This window comes from Gadus morhua, chromosome 17 (genome assembly GCF_902167405.1).
Source record: "Gadus morhua chromosome 17, gadMor3.0, whole genome shotgun sequence".
Lineage (NCBI taxonomy): Eukaryota > Metazoa > Chordata > Actinopteri > Gadiformes > Gadidae > Gadus > Gadus morhua.
In genome coordinates, this window is record NC_044064.1 from 8,045,780 (window position 1) to 8,068,661 (window position 22,882).

Here is a 22,882-nt window from a genome sequence, read left to right on the forward strand (position 1 = left end):
GACGCACATCCTGGCAGACTTATAGACGCACAATGGGTCTTCATGTTTAGTCCAACTGTTACGACCCCAAACAGTATCCAGGGGGATAATGGGAGTAACAAAGAATATTTTGGTTTCCGGGGGACAAGGAGGAGACGCAGACAGAGGTAACGGTTAGCAAAAAGGTTTATTGACGTGCCAAAGAACTAAGAACCACTTTCCCAAAAGAGGAAAGCACAAAACAAAATAACTAACTACAAACCCATCAAATACTGCAGTACTCAGAACCAAGATTTAGAGTTATAGGTGTCAGAGTGTGACACTTGTCTTTTGCATGCAATTTCTGGGTTAGCGTATTATGCTATTTCTGGAAAAACTCTTGAGTTACCTACAAATTAAACAAATGAAACAAGCACCAATGCATTGTCCAAGCACTCATTTCTGATAGGCCTACAGTTGGTATTAGGAAAAACAAACTAAGAGTTGGTATTTAGTAGTAGGCCTGTGTATACATGTGGGTTATGCATCTGAATTGTGAGCCTTTAGTATACCTAGTGCTTCTGAACAATTATTATATATTATATTATATTATACTACAAATATAGATTTACACTATTTGTAGACATTTTCCAGAAAACGTTTTGAGGCTGCAGTGTCTAAATGTGCAAGACCCAATGTAAAGATAGAATAGATTTGTCCAATATTATTGGAGCGACTTCGCATTTTTAAGAACACGATTTAGTTAATGTATTAATATTCATTCATTTAGGATTCATTCAAGTTTTACATTTATTTAAAAATGAACAGCATTCAAAACTTCAAGTAGCAATACAAGAAAACAGAAACATAATGAAGTAACACATTTCACAGACAAAAATGTACCACAAATATAATTTCTGAGGGCAAATAACTCACTAAATAAGGAAACAAATAGGATATTTTAAAAAGCGTTGTATTTCTAGATCAAATGTGCCCCCTGCTGGGAGGGCAGAGCAATGTATCTGGCTGAGGACGAGGACAGAGTCCGGTGGGCGTGGGTCGCTGCTCGTCTCTTGAGCTCACGGGAGATCTGCAGCCAAGACAGCGGGTAGCAGCAGCATCCATAGAAACAGTCGCTCCACACACTGCCCTGTCAGGGGCAGAGGTCAAACACAGGTTTGGAAGATGACTCATCAGCTAAAAACAAATTCCAGAAGGCCCTTTTACGTTGCCTTCTGCACATCTAGATGTTTTCACAAACATCAGCCACAAACAACATGTTTTATGTTTACAATTTTCAATTGTACCTGAGCAACCTACAATATATTACATCTAAAACCATAGAATCAAGCTGGAATCAAACAGCTAGTTCGTATTACTGCTGTTTTCTTCTGTCTGAACTCGATGGGTTTCTGGTAAAGAAAATTATCAGTGAAAAACTTTAGTCTACCCAAATCACATAAGTAAATGACCGCAATGTGTAGCCTGACCTACGAGTGACCCATAGCCACGCTACCTTCCTCCATGGCTCAGTTTCCCCCTCTGTCAGGCCTGTTACGAGAGTTCTCTGATATAAATAGAACAACTCCTCTTCTCTCTCTCTCTCTCTCTCTCTCTCTCTCTCTCTCTCTCTCTCTCTCTCTCTCACTCACTCACTCACTCACTCACTCACTCACTCACTCACTCACTCACTCACTCACTCACTCACTCACTCACTCACTCACTCACTCACTCACTCACTCAATCTCTCCTTTTATTACCTAGATAGCGTTTGTCATGTATATTATTGTTTTGACTCTTTTCAGTGTGCTGCCCGACAGTTTGGCTCCTAGAGGTCAAAGGTCATGCGTTGTTTGGGAAGGGTATGGATTTAGTGTAGCAAAACGATCTCTATTCAGCCCAGACTATGAACAGGTTCGACTGCACCTCGTCTCCCTTTGTGTTCCGTGCGATCTGATTGGACGGTACCTCATCCACCTTTGTGTTCCATGCGATCTGAATGGGCGGTACCTCATCTACCTTTGTATTCCGTGCAGTCTCATTGGACAGTACCTCATCTACCTCTGTGTTCCAATGCAATCTCTGGACAGTACCTCTATGCCGTATCGCTGGCGGACGGACGCCCGCATGGCGAGCGAGGCGGGCGGGACGCAGCCCAGGCAGTCCAACAGAGGAAGGAAGGGACACGCCCCCGCGGCACTGGTCACCTTACAGGTGAACACAGGGAGACAGCACAGGGCCAAGCAGCCTGTACACACACACACACACACACACACACACACACACACACACACACACACACACACACACACACACACACACACACACACACACACACACACACACACACGCGCAGACACACACACACGCGCAGACACACACACACGCAGACACACACACAAACATACACACACACACACACACACACACACACACACACACACGCACACACACACACGCACGCACACACACACACACACACACACACACACACACACACACACACACACACACACACACACACACCACACGCAGACACACACACACGCAGACACACACACACACACACACACACACACACACACACACACACACACACACACACACACACACACACACACACACACACACACACAGATACACACACAGTCGCACAAGCACAAACATTTCAAACTAGTGCAGTATCAATATATATATATTCAATCTTTTCCATAAAGGTTAAAAAGACAAAAAACGGTCCCCATATATGTGTGTATATGTACATACAGTATACCATGTTCTGTATTATCCCCTAATACATGAACCACATACATTGACACCTATTGTGTAGAGATCCGCAACGTGTGAGGGGAACACTCACAGTCTCCCATGTCCTGCCAGCAGTCACACAGGCCGCTGCTCCACTGGCCTTGGCCCCCAAGGTCCATCTGAGGCTGGGCCTGCACCACCGGGGGCCTCCCGGGGGACCCCTGGACGTCCATCCTCAAGCCCCCACCCCAGAGGCTGGGCACCGTCAGATCCGCCCAGGCGGGTGTGTGATGGTTGTGTAAGCCTGTGTGTTTCAATGGACCTGCAAGTGATGCAGACATACCAAGGGTAACTTGTAGATTTGATGCATGCAGCTTATCTGAATCTTGTTCGTTTTTCACTTCTGAGCCCCATGTCCAATGGCATCACTCCATCAACATGTTTACATTGTCAGGAGCTCTATGGTTTCACTATCACCTATAGAATCGTTTTAGCACACAAAAGTTCAAAACACAATCGCGAAAGACTATGTATGTACAAATATGTATGACAATATTGTGGTCAGTTCAATTGTGGGGATGGAATCTTTTGAGTTTGGCTTCTCAATCGGTCCTGAACAATAACTTCCATCAATCATTGATTCTAAGAAGTAATGAGCAAGAGCCGTTCTCAGAAAGCTTAAAATGTTTAAAAGACACAAAGGAGTTACCAAAACACACTCCTGGGAAAAAACTGCAATGTTACCAACAATTGAGCCGGAAGAAACCCAACCTGGAACGTACCTGCTTCAGAAAGCTGACCGCAGACCCCCTATATTCATTAAAACCAAATTGTCAACAACATATGTAGAAGTTCTTCGCTTTCTTTAGTCGCAACGATGAATGGCGTTCTTTCTTTTTCATTCTTTGCCGGATTTCACTTCCTTTAAACCTGCCCTACTTGTTATAGTGAATCTAATGTTTTGGTGTAAACATGGACAAGTCAGGCAGGATGTGTGTCTGTGTGGGTGTGTTTGTATATCTGTGTTGATGTGTTTGTGTGTGTGTGTGTGTGTGTGTGTGGGGGGGGGGTTGTGGCTGTGGGTGGGTGTGCGCACCATATTAATGCAAAAAAATGTAACGTCCAGAGATCAAAGCCTATTGGACGCTGAGACACCTGTGAGTTCACTGTTCAGTCCGTTAAATCTCCTCGTTCAGTGTGTCGAGTCAAGGGCAGTTTTTAGTGCCCCCCAACTGAATCCCATGAAACCGGGCCCCCTATGGAACAGCAATGTTGGAGGGGGCGCCTCGCCATGGCAACAAGATTTATGCTGACCAGACATAAGGGTCGTGGGAATCTATCCCTGTATTGTGTACTCATCAAAGATCCTAATCACCAAAGCTTTTTCGAAAAACAGCCAAGGCTAAACCCTGTGAAAACAGACACTTATTCAAGTAAAAACAGCATTTATTTTGGTCCATATTTCCCCTCAAGGTAGTCCTTAGGCTATGACTCAGCCACAGGTCAGCAGCCATGGCATCCGACCAAACCCCTTAAAGTAGGCTAAGTGATCTTCTGCTTCTGCTTCTGCCAACTGTAATATCATAAGAGTGAGCTTGCGGTAGAGAGTGAGGTTATAGGCCCGTAATCACGTCATGGTTAACGCAAACAACTCTCTTCCTTCACCATGTTTACCCCTTGACTCACACTGCATTACCCAGAGTAGACTGGGACGGCATTTTGGGAACATTTGCTGGTGTGACGAATGTTTTGTGCATAACTCCGACCTTTACAAATGTATTGTATGAGAATTATACGTTCATGATGATTATAATTGGGCTAGAATATGTAGAATATGTAATCAGAAGTAAATCTTAAAGGATGTCTTAAAGGAGAACAGAAACTCAACATTGGAGCATTCTCAATTGTAAGTTATTTAAGTAATATGCTAGAACTGTACCAATTAATACAGATACAACAATATGTATACATGGATGTGGATGTGTGACTGTACAGGGTTGTTAGAGTGTAGTGGATGTGTGACAGGGTGTTTAGAGTGTAGTGGATGTGTGACTGTACAGGGTTGTTAGAGTGTAGTGGATGTGTGACTGTACAGGGTTGTTAGAGTGTAGTGGATGTGTGACAGGGTGTTTAGAGTGTAGTGGATGTGTGACTGTACAGGGTTGTTAGAGTGTAGTGGATGTGTGACTGTACAGGGTTGTTAGAGTGTAGTGGATGTGTGACTGTACAGGGTTGTTAGAGTGTAGTGGATGTGTGACTGTACAGGGTTGTTAGAGTGTAGTGGATGTGTGACAGTACAGGGTTGTTAGAGTGTAGTGGATGTGTGACTGTACAGGGTTGTTAGAGTGTAGTGGATGTGTGACAGGGTGTTTAGAGTGTAGTGGATGTGTGACTGTACAGGGTTGTTAGAGTGTGGATGTGTGACAGTACAGGGTTGTTAGAGTGTAGTGGATGTGTGACAGTACAGGGTTGTTAGAGTGTAGTGGATGTGTGACTGTACAGGGTTGTTAGAGTGTAGTGGATGTGTGACAGGGTGTTTAGAGTGTAGTGGATGTGTGACAGTACAGGGTTGTTAGAGTGTAGTGGATGTGTGACTGTACAGGGTTGTTAGTGTAGCAGTTAAGGGTGATGAGTTTTTTGCCCCTGGATTTTTTCTTTAAATAAAACCTATTAGTTGATGCATGCATGCAGGAGCCAAACGTCCTCATAACCGAACTCCTTTTGGCCGACCCTACTGACTAAAACTTTAAACTAAACATCTTGTTTCCACCACCTTTGCACCAGCGGGGCCCTGATGGCCAGCTAACCCTGCACCACTTCCACTGACTGCAGTGGAAAGAAGAAAGACAAGACCAGCAAATCATTGACCAGGAAAACGTAATCAACATCCCCAGTCAACCACCAAATTCCATATCCAGTGCGTTCTATAGTTGATGCATTGGATATGTACAACATTTCTATTCATATGTATACATATAAAAACAAAGTCTATCAATAAAATATGTAATATAGTTACTAAAACAATGCGAAAACAGTATCACAACTTAAGCATATATACTTCACCTGAATACAATGTTATATAATTCAAATTGTTCAGATGATACTGATCACTAAAACAAATAAAAAGGTACATTCGGCAAATTCATGAAACCGATTGGCGCCCACACTGACTACTAGACTATTACGAACTTTAGTAGACAGAAATCCGGAAAGGAGATTATTGACTGGGATGTATTTGTACTTTACGCGGTGCATTACGCACTCCCCATAGATAACGCAGACACACCCCCACGATTACCAACACACTAATCGAGTTCCGTATTCTCTTTAAAAAGGCCGACTCTGTGACTTCGAGTCATTTTACACAAGGCAGCACAAGAAAATCCCAAACGGAGAAAACCCGACTACGACTGTGGTGCTGCTGTCCCTTTCAGTTCAGACGACGGTGCTGCTGTCCCTTTAATACCAGACCTCCTTCAGCGTGGTGCCAGAGGGAGCTCCTCTGATACACAACAACACCGTTCTCCCACGTAGCGCACAACTTCCATCTGGTTTGATCTCAGATCAACATAACTCACATCAGCTCCAGAAAGGTGAGCTAGGTTTTTTATCGATTGTTGTAATGATAGGTGTCGGGGTATACAGTTTAGGCCTATTTGGTTTGAGACTCGGTTGTAATGGGAGTTTTTTTTGTTGTGGCAGTGAGCGGAACAAGCGATTGAAATAGGGCTGGTGGGTGGTTTGTATTGTATATTATATGATATATGGTGAGACAATTAGCGATCGAACACGTTGATCACCACACACTTGGCGTTTATGGATTTAGTTCAATACAAAACGCAGGGTTGGGATTTCGGTAAACGTCACGGTACCACAGCTTTCCATATTGAACTTCCATGACGTATGATCAGTGTGTTCCCGGAGACAACATAATGTATCACCGTTTCCTTTGGGATTAATAAATCATTTGTTAACACTCAGTCTTTCTGCATGTTCTTCATAGAGTCAATCATTGTTGAATCGAAGTGCGGAAGTGAGGACTGTTTTAACGTGACAGGGGAAAAGAACGCCGCTTTGTCGCCCTCTAGCGGTCAGTCCGGGGAAACGGACGCAGCTTTGACGAACTCTAGCGGCCAGTCCGGGGAAACGCAAGTTTCTTTAGAGGCAGAGATGTATGGATCTGCTGGTATCCCCGAGCTCATCCCATCGCACGGTCCGCCCCAGCAGAGGGGTCCGGCGGGACAGTTAAACCCGGGCCGGCCTCAGGTTAACGGACCCGATGGAGGTCCCAATCCCCAAAGGTTGGGGCAGAGGGCGCCGAAGCTTGGGCAGATCGGTCGATCAAAGAAAGGTGAGTCTATAGAGTTTGACATTAGAAATTGAAGTGCCATTTTTTAAACCTCCTTTCCATTGTATAAACCAAATTATCATAGTAATATTTGTATATTTATAGTCTATATAATTAATGTATTGGATTATCGTTAAATACTTTAAAGAGTAATACTTCCACAACTACTTCCTTTTTTTTTAAGAATAACTGACCTTTCGACCTTTCTTCACCCTTTAGTGGACTTGGACGATGAGGACCTGGAAGACCTGATGAATAACAACGGACGTAGTACTGTATCTATATCGCGTACGTCTTAACACCACACACGAGATTTGGAAAATTCCTTCCAGAGGGGAACGCCTCCGCATCAAACACCTGGTCTCAATGATTTCAAGTGACTTCTCACAGTTTTTCTGATCTATTGAGAAATACTTCCGGAGCCAAGGCACACAACGTGGCGAAATATGCTTGCAAATTGAAGACCTGGAGTCTTTTTTTATTGTACATACATAGCGCTAACCTATTTGGTCAGACTGTGAATGAATTGTAACTGCGTTTCTCACTGCACACGGGTGCTGGACTGTATCAGCACTTAGGCGAGCTGTCCAGAGTAGACAGTGTATGTTGTGGTCAAGATGAAGACACAGGGCTATCCGCTAATTCCTTTGGAGCTTCTAAAAAAAGGGCTACTAGTTGCACTAGATAAATTCTGAAAAGGAGCGGGAACCCCCCCATCAGCAGCCTTCGTTTCTATGAAGGTTACTGAATGGCCAGGGGGTCGATGTTTATGGGAGCAGCGAGTGGCCGGTTAATGTGTACCTTTTCCACTGGAGAAAAGGTAACTTTTAATGCTTTCTTTTTGCTCTCAACCCGAGCCGTGTGAGCAACCGACTGTAACCTTATTTATTGTTTTTTGGATGAAAAATGCCTCCTCATCTGAAAGCGTTACTTCAGGGGAAATAATTGAAATCGAATTAAGTACTGCTGAATTTTCTTTGTTTTGTGGTGTACATGTTTTGAGGGAATGTTCCCTGTTTCTATTGGATTGGCTGTTTCTGTTTTCTTTTTTTGGGATCCAATGCACACTCCGGGAATCCCTACCCATCGCCAGGCCTGCTTAACAAATCTATGCATGAAGTCTGAGTCATGAAAAAACAACCACACGGTAACCAAGAGACAATGCACTAGTATTTAGAAAACAGATTTTTCTTGTGGAGACTACTAGCTGTATGAAATGCTGACGCGGTGGTATGATGTCGCAACGAGGTCTGAGTGGCATGGTTTTGGCTTATTTGTGGCATGAGGTAATTTGCCAAAAGTAGAATACCGCTTAACGTTTAATTATTTTTTTGTATTGGTTGTGATGGCTGTCAACCTTGCATGACAGCTGATTGGTTAACAGCTCTTTACATTACTACGTTGTGACTATTTCGAAACCACTCTGATCTTAACACACTCAAGGTCGTTTGTGGTTCAGGAGGGTGTTATTTTGAAGACTACCATTTGACTCCAGCTGGTAGAAGAATGAGATTTATAATGGTTTTCGGAGGAGCAGCGCACTGACTTTATTTTTAAAGAGGCTGGGAGGTGTGACCTTACACAAAGACCCAGTGATGATGATGCCTTTTTGTGTGTGTGTGTGTGTGTGTGCGCGTTTGTGTGTATTGAAAGTTTTGTATTGATCTGTGTTGACACTGACTTGTGTTTCTTTGGGCTGTCTAAATTACCAATTGCATGAAAATGTAGTTTTTGCAATGCGTCCTGGGTAATAAATGATGATTCTTTGAGAAATATTCTTAGACTATTGACGTATTGATTTATGAACCATGTATTCATTGTGCTGTCATGTGGACTCATATTAGCTGTTTATTATTTCTTCACAAATTTGGTAGTCTTGCATAGATTAAAGAATACGACAATATGACATATCAAAATAAAAGACACTGGTCAAAACACAAGATTTAATAAAAAAAAAAAACTAAAATAAAACCTACTGCTTTTCACTCCTTGTAAGAATGCAACTGACGACGACAACTTCAAAACCATCAACAATGAACCCGACTTCATACTATGTCATTTAGCAGAGGCAGTTTGTACATTTTTAACTTTTTTACCAAAATGGTTTTATGCAATGGCCAGTGATATATGCTAAGAAAAATGAGTTAATAGGCTATGTGAGGATTTTCAAATGACATAAAGCACAAAAGCATAACTGTATTTGAAGAGATGTGCATTAGTTGACAATTTTGTACCTTTTACCTGTCACATCATTTTTTATTTGCTAATTGTACAAGTTTTTCCGAACTTGAAAAAACATCAAATTCAGGGGTTTCTGTCTGTAAGTGGATACCAGTATAGAGCCAAACTACGTTACACTTCTCTTTTAAGTATAGCTCAGTGGTATATTTGACTTATACACATACACACTCTCGTACACTCTCAAAAGAGAACAGTGACTACATTAAAAAGTATTTCATATCGGAGCAGGGATTATAGCAGAGTGGTATGAAGAGCACTATGTGGCACAGGGTTAACGTTGTAGAAGCAAGATGCTGGGCGTTTATACACACAGCACTAGGAGTGCCAAATCACACCTAGCTAACAACTAGCTCTATTTCACAGCTGCCGTGCAGCTTATATAAAACATTATAGTGATAAATGGCCAGTCTATCTCTATCTCTGTCAGGGGAATGTAGTTGTCCACCCTGAGTGAGGCTTCTAAGCACCAAATTGAAATTGATTGCTTTCAATTAAACAGACTACGTAATGGATGATACTATCCTAACAGCGATGTGCAAGAGTTGGCCATTATCCACCGGTACGGTTACAAATAATACAAAAGTAAAGAAAAATGTTCTACAAGGGCCTGACATTAAATAAGGCGGTGTAATTATAATGCATTGTTGAAGACTATGTGTAAACAAATGTGGAATGTTGCGAATGAGTGACACTGAGGAAGACATACACTGGGATAAGAAACAATTGATAGCACTGAAAACTGTGGGAAATGCTCTTGAAGGGGAAAATCAAATATATATTTTTAGTCGTTATTTCCCCCCTCGATCCATAACTGCTCCCGCCCAAATTGAAATTCAAAACACGATCCTCCTCTGGAAGATCTTTCCCCCAGGTTCTGTAGTGCGGATCGGCCGTTGACCTAGGCGTCGGCTGGCCTGCTTTTAGACGTACTCCTTGTTGCTGACGCTGGGTGGGCCTGATCGGGCCGCCGCCGCCGCCACCGCAGACGGGTACTTGGCCACGTGCTTCCCCCTGGGACAGGAAGCAGCCAGCATGGCACCGCCCAGGACGTCCAGCAGAGAGCCGCCCCACGCGATGAAGATGGCGGCGCCAAACTCAAATCTGCACGAGATGGAGAAGAAGCAGAACAATCAGAAGCCGTTTGCCTCCTCCCGCTCACTAAAGGCATGGGCACATTATGTACATTGTGTGACGGATGACCGTGATCAGGTCTAAGTCGCTGGATTCAAATAATACTAAAATAACTGGACAAAATGTAGGGGCTCTGACGAGAGTTGGGTCTGAGTTTTACTCACTTGGTGTTGATGGGAGTGTAGGGGTTGTAAAAGGCTCGGATGACGTTGTGGGCAAACCAGGAGCATGCCACAATGCAACACAGACCTGTTAAAATCGGGTACAGTAGTTAGTTAACGAGCCTATGGGAGAAAACGAATATGTGCTTGTGCCTTTTTACAGCCACTAGGGGCCGCTAAATTACCATCACGATTAGCTTTAACCAATGGTGCCCTTGTTATGGATGCTTTAGAATGTCCTTCAGCTCAAAGCAGGTGATATTCTTATTAAGTTTTGTGTGGAAAATCAGCTTACAGTTTCATCCAAGTTGGATGAAACTGAAAAAAGGAACAAGGATTAGGGTTACAACAACTAGAAAAGCAGAACGGGAAAAGAAGGAATATTCACCCTTAGTTGGATGATCCAACTAAGGGTGAATATTCCTTCTTTTCCCGTTCTGCTTTTTGGTTTAAGACAAAATAACTGTCCCTCTCTCTGCAAATGTTTCGAAAGGTTGTAGACTCTCGGTCTCAAAAGACTTGAGATGTCTTCCAGTTATTATCCTGGAACTGGCACATCTTCAAAACAGTACAGGGATGATGTAGTTCAGAAGCTGAGGTGTTTGACTCCGAGCCCCTCAATCTCGGCAGCCTACCATAGCCGTCCCAGTCAGAGATAACCCAATACAGGCTACCAAATAAAATGCATCATGTTAGATACAAGTGCTGCATTAGACATGGATGGAAGCTGCGGTCCTCACCTCCCAACAGCAGGATGATGCCTCCCACCATGGCGATGCGGGCCTTGCGTATGCGATCGCCCGCCCCACAGGTGGTGCACTTCATGCCCATGCAGGCCACGGCCAGCCCGGCGATGGACACCACGATCCCCACGATCATCAGCGCGCGTGTGGCCTGCAGGGCGCCTGGGGAAGAGAAGAGTAATGTAATGATGGCGGCGAGGGAGTTCGACAGGCCCCGGCTGACAGGTACTGGGTTCTACACCATGATCGCCATCAACGGATGAAAATTAGCAATTAAGCTAACTCCGGCATATTTATATTGATGCTTTGGCTGACATATTGATTAATGTGCACTGTCCTAATCAAATAAATAAATAATAATAATAATGTAACCTGTGGGCGTCCTTGAGCGTCGATGTTGAAAATAACAAAGGAGACAATTGTTTTGAATAGTTCTAAATCCTCAAAAAAAACCCGTCCTGTTAAAAGTACTTTGCGAAATAGAACAAAGAATATACAGTGCTGCACGTTGTAAATCTGACTACTAGACAAAGACAGGGGGGGTGAAACTAGGAAAAGTCAAGATTCCCTCTCGGTGAATAACCAGAGGGTGATTTAACACAGAGAATTTATGCTCCCCCCTAATGATGGTCGTTGCATTCACGTTAACCAGCAACATACTTTAATGTGGGCTTTTCCTAGAAGTGAGCGCCTTTGAATAAACATGCATACACACACACACACACACACACACACACACACACACACACACACACACACACACACACACACACACACACACACACACACACAGACACACACACACACACACACACACACACACACACACACACACACACACACACACACACACACACACACACACACACACACACACCTCTAGAACCAGTCTCTGCCAGTACTGTCCAGTCCCTTCCCTGTCCAAACAACAAAACGTGTGTGTGTGTGTGTGTGTGTGTGTGTGTGTGTGTGTGTGTGTGTGTGTGTGTGTGTGTGTGTGTGTGTGTGTGTGTGTGTGTGTGTGTGTGTGTGTGTGTGTGTTACTCTCTGTCTCTGTGTCTGTCTACGCACTCCTAATGCTATAAGAGGTACGATGAATGGTGAGGAGATAGACGGAGGCTATTCGCGCGTATTTCTGAAATAAGGTTGTGACATAGTTATGTTAAGTTAACTAAACGAATGATTGCTAACGAGGTGGAACGTTGTATCAACGAAATGGATTGCATTTCAGGACCAATCTGGTGACTTTCCACCGTTTTGTTGAAAACGTGATACATGATGTGAAGAGTGGTTCACATCGCAACTGATAAACTATTGTGAATCTATTTTACATATCAGAGGTTATTTGTGTAATCTGTAAAAAAATAAGTGATCTCCACCGTTGTCCAACCCACACACTGTTTTAATGCCACTGTATAATATTGTGCAGTGTATCGTTTATCAAACTAATTTCATAAATAGCTGTATTACAAGTATCAACCTCTTCTTTTTTAATTGATTCGCCAGTGGGCTAGGTCTATCAGAAACAAAATTCTCCATTGCTGGGGACAACGGTAGTAATCACTTGTGTTTACATATGACCGTCAAATAACAATAACCTCTGCTTTGTTAAATAGATTCAAAATAGTTTGAAGATAATCTCCACGCACTCCATTTGGAGACGTAACGCCACATGTGCCGCGTAATTACTCCGCTATTGCGCTTATATAGTGGACTGGATCAAACAAAACACGAAAAGCAATGTACGATTGAGGTGATTACTTACTGTCCAGTTGCAGGATCGAGTCGTAGATCTTGCACTGTAGTTGTCCGGTGCTCTGAAACGCGCACGACATCCACAGCCCCTGGTACATTGCCACCGCCGTGATGATGTTGTCGCCGATGTACGCAGACATCTTCCATTGGGGCAGAATAGTTCCGATGATCAGGCCCACCAAGCCGATGAGCGAACTGACGAACCCCAACAGCTGGATTCCCGAATTGGCCATCTTCTGGAGAATTAAAAAATGGGACTTCAAATGGTACTAAAACGAATACGCACGATCCTTGACGCGGACGCGCTTTATCAGAGGTCCTTGGGATTGTTTCACCAACAAATGCAGTTTTCTTTTTTTATTTCAATGTGTTTGTTACGCAGTAAAAGTGATCCCACCCGTTTTAACCGGTGGCATTGGTCCGTTTGTAGCTGGGGTGTTGTGAAATGGGTATGCGTAACCGGGGGTCTTGGCGATGTGCTGAGAAGTGGGTGTTTGTCATGCTTGCTGATGCATTGAGTTAAATTAAGAGCTGCTCTGCCTCCACTACACCAGGCTGGTTTTATTTGAGGAGGGGGGACCGACGTCCAAACCAGTTCCCCCCTTCGCCCTCCAGTGGAGCAACAGGTTGTAACGATTACGCAATCCATAGCCTGTTGTTGAAGCAATTCTGTTGTTATTAATCGTTGTTTAATGATTAATTTGATTATATTTGATCAAATCTTTATTTATTTTACTTTACTTTTTATTACTATAATTTTAATTTTTATTTTATTAATTTAAATTCGATTAACAGACATTGTGAGGGGCAGTGGCTCAGGCGAAGTAAGAGGACCACACTATCACACCTTTGACCACTGGCACACTGCTGTCCACTTGGAAGGTGATTGACACCATATCAAATCACAGTCTTATTGGCTGGAGAGGCATTGTTGCTGTTGTCTTTGGACATGTATTGTCCAAAATTGCAATACAAATACACATAACTTGTCTGTATTCATGCAAAGCATTTTTAGCATCACAAGTTTCAGATAGCAGTTAAAACAAGATGAGTCTTCGATACCAATATCTTTGGGATGGGAACTAACTGGCTAACTAACTAATGGACTAATACATCGCCACTGCAGCCACAGGTACCTGATTGGTGACATGTGTTTAAAACGGCAGAATCCCCAACTCTGCTTGTTCCTAAGAGTTAATATCCGACCAATTCTTACAGGAAGGGACCCCCCCCCCCCCCCCAATCCGATTTACAATCTCTGCAAGTAATTTCCGATCAAGGATTAAGTACATTGAAGCCCTTATTGTCGTCGATTGTAGCACACACACAACACCCAACAATAGTTTGGGCTTATTAGGTGAGCTAGCCATGCCAGCCGAGCCCCCGGCTTCCTGGGGTGTCGGAGCGAAGCCTGGGGGGACAATGCCCACTATTGTGCCCGGGAACCACAGGCCCTGGAAATGTTACTTGAAAACCGGGGCAGAATACTGCTGTCCAGTACTAGGAGCAAGGACAGCCAATATCCAACAATGGACACCCCCCAGCCCCCCCCCCCCATCCACCATGAACCTTTTGTTCCATATTAACCTAACGGGGAAACAGACTACAACAACTGCTGCTGGGAGCTTATAATAAGGAGGCTGTGGGAGGAACTGGGAAGGCCATTATGCACTTTAGCAGCAGCTTTTATAGAAGCAACTTGCATGTGTATTTATGTGCACTGTGAGTGTATGGTGTTTCGTAAATACACATCAATGAGCAGGTAGCCTTTAGGGCCGTTTGCTCAGGAGTGCCTTCAGGTCGAAGGCCTACATCGAGGTTTGAACACACACACTAACACACTAACACACACACACACACACACACACCTTCTCCTCCATCTCCACACCTTCTTCTCTGGACATGATGGGTTGTTTTTTGGGGGAGGTGGGGGGTGGGGGGCCAGATTTTCGTATTTCTTGTTCTTTATCCCCCCCCCCCCCATCCCCATTTCTTCTAAGGCCGTTACGGGGCACAGAGGCGGCCATTGTAGCCAGGGGGGACAGTGACCCCTAAGTACTGTAGCTCCAGGAATGTGGCGTCACTTTGATATAGTGTTGGCGGGAGGAGGAAGATGGGGCTGATGAGGAGGAGGAAGAGAGAGAGGAGGGAATGGCAGTTGGATGACTGAAGGTTGGGGCGCTGGGGGAAAGGAAGAGGAAGCAGAGGAAGGTGGTGAAGAAGAAGAACTGAAGACGAAGACGGACAACAACGGGCTAACGTAGACTTAAAAAGGGAATAGGGTGTGTCTTGTTCAGGGAGGAAGACAACACAAAGATGTCTCCCGGCAGGAGCCATCACAGGTGTTGCCACTGGTTACCAGATTTATGGGATGGTCTCCGAGAGGCCACAATTCCGGAAAGTCTCAGAGTTATTCGTTACAAACAAAGGACACCTACTTTTTTACCATTAGCCCAACAGACACGCACAAACATTCTCTTCCACACACACACACACACACACACACACACACACACACACACACACACACACACACACACACACACACACACACACACACACACACACACACACACACACAATACAGTTGCTACTACAAATGTGTCTTATTTGGTTAAGCGGCTGTAAAAACACACCAGGGGATTGGGATGAAAAAAAAAAGCAGTCGGCCAAAACAAGAACACAGACAAAGCTCTGTACTCAGAGGTGTCATAGAAAATACACACACACACACACACACACCCACACACACACACACACACACACACACACACACACACACACACACACACACACACACACACACACACACACACACACACACACACAGGGTATGTTTGATTGAAGTGAGCAAGAGGAGGGCTCCAAACTCAATGATTTAAATCCTTTTAGGGGCCTTTGGGAGGCACAGAGGCGTGAGCAATAAAGCATGGCTTGCCAACAGCGTTTGCCCTCCCTCTGGTCTCCTCCTGAAGAGTGTTGCACAGGCACACAGGGCATGGCGCCTTACCCTGTGAGGCCTCCCTCTGCCGTCCCGTCTTTGAGGTGTTGTCACGGAACACGTGGTGGCTTTCTCCCGCTGTGTTTGACATAGCTTGTAAGAATGCACTTATTTGACTGCTATTACATGATTACATTTTGACCAGTGCTGGTTCTGCGGACACGTGACTCAAATCATTTGTTCCATGTTCAAGCCAGTCCCAGTCATTTGTCTTGGAAAAGCCAAGTCAAGGCATGGCAAGTGGAGTGTGCTTACCTGCAGTATCTTGCACAGTATCCAGTTAATATTAAGGGAAAAGCCTTGGAATGAGTCCCTGTAAACCTCTAATAATGTTATTATGGGCCAATTGATGTAACCTGTTCAAAAAGTATGACAATGAATTTAATTCTTATTATAACTCTTAGACAACTATTTCACTATTCAGTGAAATATATGAAATCGATAAAAAAAAACGTATTATTAATTTTATTTATTTCAACATTTATTCTAAATCAGAAAACTATTCCCTCCCGTCACTTGTAAGCTGTGAAATACCGACAGCAATTCTACAACTTGATCCAACTAAAAGTAAATAACTTAAAAGGTCAAGTGAACCCAGTGTGTGCTTATATGTATTTTATGATCGTCAACATATTAATGACGTTTTGTCCCTGTAACTGAAATAAGACTGTTATTAAGAGAATAAAATCCTATCTTTTTGACAGATATATATATGTGTAAATATATTTATACAGACCCAATAGGTTTGATAGGGTTACATATTCTATCTTTGAAAATAGTTAGAAAAACCTACTAAACGGTTCGTTAGCTAACTAAAACGGTCATAAAACATGACTACATTCAGTGTTTGGGTTTGGTGTAAGGACATAGTGAGGCTCACTATGTTCACAAACCATTACTATAAACAGGTTTTGTGTTTGGTGATTTCACCGAGGCAAGTTATGAACTGCACCCCCTGCCTTAATTTTCGCTATCAATGTATTATCCGTAAGTTGCACATGCTAAATATATATATATATTACTTCACATTGTAGTTACCAAACAGGTGGACCAATCCACTTCAATTCCTGGCAAAAGTCCTTTCTACCTAGCAGCCTCCACCGTAGCACCATCCAGTGACTCACCATCAGATAGGTTAGGAATGCTGAATTATTAGAATATCACTTTTCCACGGTTTTCTGGAGCCTACATGAAAGTTGACGTCATATAAAAGGTATGTGATGTTGGTTGTTTTAAATGAACACTAGGCTATTCACTAAAGTCCTTTAGCATTCAACAGAAAGTGAAAATATTGTTTTGCTGAGGACAACATACTTATCAGCAGACTGTAATAGCAGAACTGCAGAGCAGAACAGTAGCATAGAACTGGGCTATGCTACTGTTCTGTCTGATTGAATAGTGGTATGACATTTTTCTGAGATCGTAAATTATGGTTATTCCTACGCATCTCTATGCAATGTATTTGACCTCAGAGGGCCCAGCTCTACACTACAAGAGACGAGAGCTGAACGTAAACGACAACCACGTTCCTCTGTGATCTTATCAACCTCTAACTGTCCAATCTTGTATGGATAGGTCACTGCAAAACACTCACTCAATGAATCAACCATGCATTCACTCATTCACTCATTCAAGCATTCACTCTCTCGCTCCATGATCTCACTCACCACTGACTTGCTCACATGTTTCTTCCTTCAAAATCGTTATTAACTATTATAGAATAAATGACAATTATCCATCAGATCATCGCATAGTCATTATTGTTTATCTTTATCTTACCGCAGTGTTATACGGAAAGAATGGTCAAAGGCTTTGCGTGGACAGGAGAGACCTGAAAGACCCTCTCACAGCGGACAGGATGTTGACCAGATTGAGTCAGTTACGGTGAAACTAATGAATATAACTGTCTCACTTTGAACTGTCTGTTGCGTTTCTATGTTAAGTTATTTCTTTAACCCAATTTTTTATCCCTCATAATCATATATTGTTGGCCACCTTTATGAGTTGAAGCTGCTGTAGATATGATTCGAGAGTTGCAAATAGAGAGCAGAAGAGAACAAGATGTTGAACCCAAACCAAAAAAACATCCCTGTCCTCTGCTACCTGCAAACATTTCCCTCCGCCATTGAGAATAATTGATCACCCCTTGAATCGACTGTTAAGATAGATTCGCTAAACCTTTACCTAAATACCAACTTTTCAGTTGGTTCATAAAGAGGCAGGTGCAGTTAACTTGAAACCATTGTTCAAGATTTAACTCTCTAATAACTGACGGATGGCTTTGGGATTTCTAACAAATTGCACCAAAATAATTCCTCTTACATCTTGCATTGCACCTGTTTGGGTGATCTGTTTTTCTCTGTGAGCCTGCAAAGAATTGACCTGCCAATGTCAGTACATTTATTTGGTGTAGTTGTAGTTTCCAATGAGTAAGTTGTAGTAAGTTATGAGCCAGTCCTCCGTAGACCACCAGTCAGGCCCCTCACCCTGCATGGCCGGGTACGGTTACCCTTCGTGAACCATCAAAGCAATGTGGAAATGATAGAAATGGAGTGCTCTATTAGCCATGCAATTGCTAATATAGTTATAAGTGAATTGGAATTCATATGTATTCTATGAATTGCATAATAATTCCATACCTTATACCTTTTTCTTCTTAAACTCCCTTTAAATGGAGTATATTAGGCTGAGTTGTCTACAATATATCAGTTTTCCTTTAATCTAAATGGTTGAGTGTAGTCTCATCAGTGCAGATTATTCTTAATTTATTGTGATAAAATGTTTTTGTTATACTGCAAAAAATAAATAATTGTGTACAAATAAAGATCTACTTTCTCAACTGTAACCAGATCTTTTTCTGCAATGTTAGACAATGTCTAAATCAAAAAAGGACGGAGTGAGTAGCATGATGCCGGTTCATTATCATTGTAGAGGCAACCGATGACAGAGGGAGTCGGAAGGCCTTGCACCGAGCACCGTGCTCGGGCTAGGGTAAGTAAGCAGAGCTTTTTGCACAGCACGCAACGATGATTGCATTGCATTCAGTACACACATGTTAGACCATTTAAAACGCCTGCTAAAAACGCCTATAAAAACCTATGTCATTCTAGATAAATTAATATATAAATAAATATCTAAGCCTCTGTTGCACATAGAAACATGAAATAAATGACATTTTAAAGGCAAGAATCACAGGGTTTATTAAAACATGCTCCCTTAGCACTAACATACTAACACATTTAAAAAAAAATACCCCATGAAAATGACATCAAATCAACAATGCTGTGCCGCGCAGAAGTCGGCAGGAGTTTCAGAGTTGGGCAACGCAGTAACCGGCGGCAGATGCAATTGTGCGGCAAACACCATCCGATACAAATGGGCTAGATAAAGCTTGTTGTAGAAAAACACTTTGCAAAAAGCGAAAAGAAGGTACTCTACAGTCCTAGGCTCTAAATGTTCCTGCCGCAAGGAATTGTTGGAAGGCATTAGCTCCTTCCTTCACGTAAAGGATGGTCAATTGTAACCTATGATAAAGGAGATAAGTAAGGAAGCATTCAAACAGCTTTTATCATGGCTGCCGCTCGAGATCATTTCAATTACTGAGGAACCTTCCTAAGCAAAAAAGCCAAAGTCTGTTCGCCTGCAGGTGGATGAACCATCGGTCTATCACCGTCTACCATGCATCAAGTGTGGTGTGCGTCACTGTGGTATGGCCACCAGGGCATAACGTGAAGCCTGGCAAGATGGCTTCAAGCAAGATCAGCAGCAGCAGGCTCCAGGCTACGTCGGCCACCACCAGAAGCAGGCTCCAAGTCACGGAGGCAAGCAGCAGTAGGTGCCAAGCCACGTCGGCCTCCACCAGCAAGCGCTAAGCTATTGAGGCAGGAATCAGCAGCAGGCACCAAGCTTCAAAGGCCACCAGCAGCAGGTGCCAAGCTACGGAGGCAAGCAGGCTCCAAGCCACGGAGGCCAGCAGGCTCAAAGCTAGGTCGGCAAGTAGCAGCAGGCTCCAAGCTACGTCGGCAAGCAGCAGCAGGCTCCAAGCTACGTCGGTGAGCTAGCTCCAAGCCACAGAGGCAAGCAGCAGGCACCAAGCTACGGCGGCCGGCAGCAGCAGGAGGCAACAAGCTATGGCGGTGAGCAGCAGTAGGCTGCAGGCTGCAAGCTACGGAGGCAAGCAGCAGCAGGAACCAAGTAACACACAGCAACCTCAAAGACAGCAGACATCAAGCTAACAGCCCAATCCTCAAAGGCAGCAGGCATCTAGCCAAGGGCCCATGCAGCAAATATAATTGGCAAGTATTCTTAATTGGAACTACTATAATTCCAGGGTATGACGGGGTCAATGATTTATGGAAAAGTATTTCCTGAATTTCATAATCTGACCCCCATCGTCATTCTTAACAGGTGGGTAACTGGATTTCCTGCAATGAAATGGTTCTACAATGCTTTTACAGCAAAATAACAATAAAATTGATATTTTTTAAAGGTTGATTTGCTGGTTAGGAACTCATTAGAAGCTGATGCAGATAATAGCTAAAGAATTGCTTGTTTGTGCATTGAAGTTGTATGGCTGATGCTTTGTGTTAAAGTGCGGCCGAATGGTGCTTCCCCTTCTAGGCTACACTTCTCAACACAGTAAGCAATACAGTCAATACCATAGATGTATGTTAAACACTGTGCTTCAATAAAAACTTTAGATAAAATAAATGAAAGAGGCGCGATCATAACACTTTCCATCTGTACTCTTTCTAAAACAGTGGCCAGAGTTCACCTCCTGTGACCTGGAACAAACTTTTATGTTGCATTGCTTCCCCCTAGTGACTTGTATCTACCACTACAAACCAGTTTGAGAACCCAATCTGCAAATAAAACCTTCAGTAATGTCCACTTATACAATAATATTACAGCATTTTTTTAATTGTTTGAATGGTGAGCTCTAACGAAAACAAGCAATATATCAAATGCCCTGACAAAAAATAGAGAAATCTACCATCTGGGGCTGTAGCAGGCCTGGAATTAGCCCATCCAGCCCAAATTGTATTTGCGTGTAAAATTGTGTAAAAAATTGCAGACTAATGGTAAATTCAAATATATTGCATTTGCAAACATACCATCAACTGTGTTTGCGTGTGTGACTGTGTGTGTGCACATGGCCAGGCAGGTTTCAAAAAACATTTGCACTCATTTTGCCAAAGACGAAATAACATAATACAGATAACACTTGTTTTTACTTAATATTTGTATTGTATTGAATTTAGCTAGTAAACAGTGTTTAAAGTGTATCATAGTCTAGCTAGCTTGTGTTAGTTGAGGAATAGTGCCCAGGGGCACCACATTGTGTTAATATGGGCCGGACCAGGCCCATAGCCTTTCAGCGTTGAGGGGGCCTGACCGACCGGTCGGACGCTGGGGCCCCTGCCTGCACAGTGAAGACGCAGACTTCTCCCCGGGTGGGACTGCCCGTCTCCGGCAGCAGGCGTCGTAGTCCCCGGTGGTCCAAGACGGGCAGGTCCAGGCCGATGATGCACGGGGTGTGGATGTCGGTAAGCCAAAACTCGTGCTCCATCTGGATATGAGCTTACCTAATTTCTCCATTAGGTCAGTACCTTGATCTTGAATTTGAAGCGGTATAGGCTTGTCTGCTACGCTTTTGCCGCCTAGTGGCCTGTATCCTCTAGTACAACCAATTAGAAACCCTTATTCCTACAACGTCTCAGTCACGACTAATAATAGTCACAAGACAAATAATTACAACAGTAATGTGATCTTCCACAAGAAGTGTATTTTTTTAACCTTTCAAATCAAAAATAAAGACAACACATCAAGTAATTCCGTACTGTACACAATGAGGCCTGTAAGGTTGAGGACTCGAGTCATTGATAGAATCGCCTGTCCCGATCAACACCGATGTTACGGACATGGAAGGACACCAGAGTAAGGAGTCAAATTGATGCAAAAAGTATTGTCTGCGTAAAAAAAACCTATAGGGTTGGAAATCATCTCAGATCATGCAATCAGGATTAAAAGTGTGCGTGTGTGTGTGTGTGTGAGTGTCCGTGTGTGTGTGTGTGTGTGTTTGTGTGTGTGTGTGTGTGTGTGTGTGTATGTGTGTGTGCGTGTGTGTGACAGGTGCCATGAACTTGTTTTGGAGTGGAAGAAGTTGAAAATGGCAGAGTCTACATGAAAGAATTATCAAATGCAGTAACAGCCGTGTCAGTATTACAATGTCCTCATTGCTCCATGTTTTTTCCCTTGGGGTGCTGATGGACCTAGAGTTCCATCAGCACCCTTACACTGTGCCATGGTTCATGCCTCCAGTGAGGGAGGTCAGCACAGCGCACGCCAATGAAGCATCCGTCCGGGTGGCCCATAAAGTCACCCCCTTCCCTCCACCCCACCTCCATGTGATCCCAAGCGTGAGATAAACAGAATCGTACTCGTAACAATGTCTTAATCTGTAACATGAGGGAGTAAAAAACATTGCTATTAAAGGGAAGTCTGGGGCCCCCTGCTTGAGCTGCTCCCCCCGCGACCCGACCCCAGATAAGCGGATGACGATGAGGATGAGGCTATTAAATTGTGTACATTTTTGAACAGAACCTTTTCATTTACTAGTAAGATAAATGCTTTTTTTTAATTATTATTATCATTATTATTTCCACATCTATGCCTACAGTTTAGATTTACCTAGACAATACTTTTGACATCAATTTGGCAACATACCAGCGGGAATATAAATACTGAATGTGAGAATTTGTGGCCTTGGAAGAGCACCAAAGAGGAATAGAAAAAT

General features: G+C 43.3%; 3 protein-coding genes and 1 long non-coding RNA gene across 4 annotated transcripts in view; 2 read left to right on the top strand and 2 right to left on the bottom strand.

Moving 5' to 3' along the window:
• lrch4 (leucine-rich repeats and calponin homology (CH) domain containing 4) overlaps window positions 1-22,882 on the top strand; it is a 310,321-nt gene that overhangs the window by 167,497 nt on the left and 119,942 nt on the right. The window lies entirely within an intron of this gene.
• On the bottom strand, window positions 148-3,742 carry ponzr4 (plac8 onzin related protein 4). The gene is made up of 4 exons (XM_030337857.1): window positions 3,489-3,742; window positions 2,819-3,028; window positions 2,052-2,206; window positions 148-1,108 (listed from the first exon to the last, which is right to left on the bottom strand). Exons 2-4 carry the CDS (start codon window positions 2,937-2,939, stop codon window positions 938-940), a joined length of 447 nt encoding a protein of 148 aa, XP_030193717.1. The 5' UTR covers window positions 2,940-3,028; window positions 3,489-3,742; the 3' UTR covers window positions 148-937.
• Window positions 6,054-8,829, top strand: LOC115529263 (uncharacterized). Its single transcript, XR_003973499.1, has 3 exons — window positions 6,054-6,299; window positions 6,710-7,057; window positions 7,274-8,829. It is a non-coding gene; the product is annotated as an uncharacterized LOC115529263 (long non-coding RNA).
• cldn7a (claudin 7a) lies at window positions 8,880-13,321 on the bottom strand. The gene is made up of 4 exons (XM_030337856.1): window positions 13,096-13,321; window positions 11,328-11,492; window positions 10,591-10,675; window positions 8,880-10,396 (listed from the first exon to the last, which is right to left on the bottom strand). Exons 1-4 carry the CDS (start codon window positions 13,316-13,318, stop codon window positions 10,216-10,218), a joined length of 654 nt encoding a protein of 217 aa, XP_030193716.1. The 5' UTR covers window positions 13,319-13,321; the 3' UTR covers window positions 8,880-10,215.

Coding starts and splice junctions, on each gene's coding strand:
- ponzr4 (XM_030337857.1), bottom strand. CDS start 2,939: ATGGACGTCCAGGGGTCCCCCGGGAGGCCCCCGGTGGTGCAGGCCCAG. Junction 2,207..2,818: donor CTGGCAGGACATGGGAGACT/GTGAGTGTTCCC, acceptor GTGTGTGTACAG/GCTGCTTGGCCCTGTGCTGT. Junction 1,109..2,051: donor GCCAGCGATACGGCATAGAG/GTACTGTCCAGA, acceptor TGCCCCTGACAG/GGCAGTGTGTGGAGCGACTG.
- cldn7a (XM_030337856.1), bottom strand. CDS start 13,318: ATGGCCAATTCGGGAATCCAGCTGTTGGGGTTCGTCAGTTCGCTCATC. Junction 10,676..11,327: donor CATCATCCTGCTGTTGGGAG/GTGAGGACCGCA, acceptor CGATTTTAACAG/GTCTGTGTTGCATTGTGGCA. Junction 10,397..10,590: donor TACACTCCCATCAACACCAA/GTGAGTAAAACT, acceptor CATCTCGTGCAG/ATTTGAGTTTGGCGCCGCCA.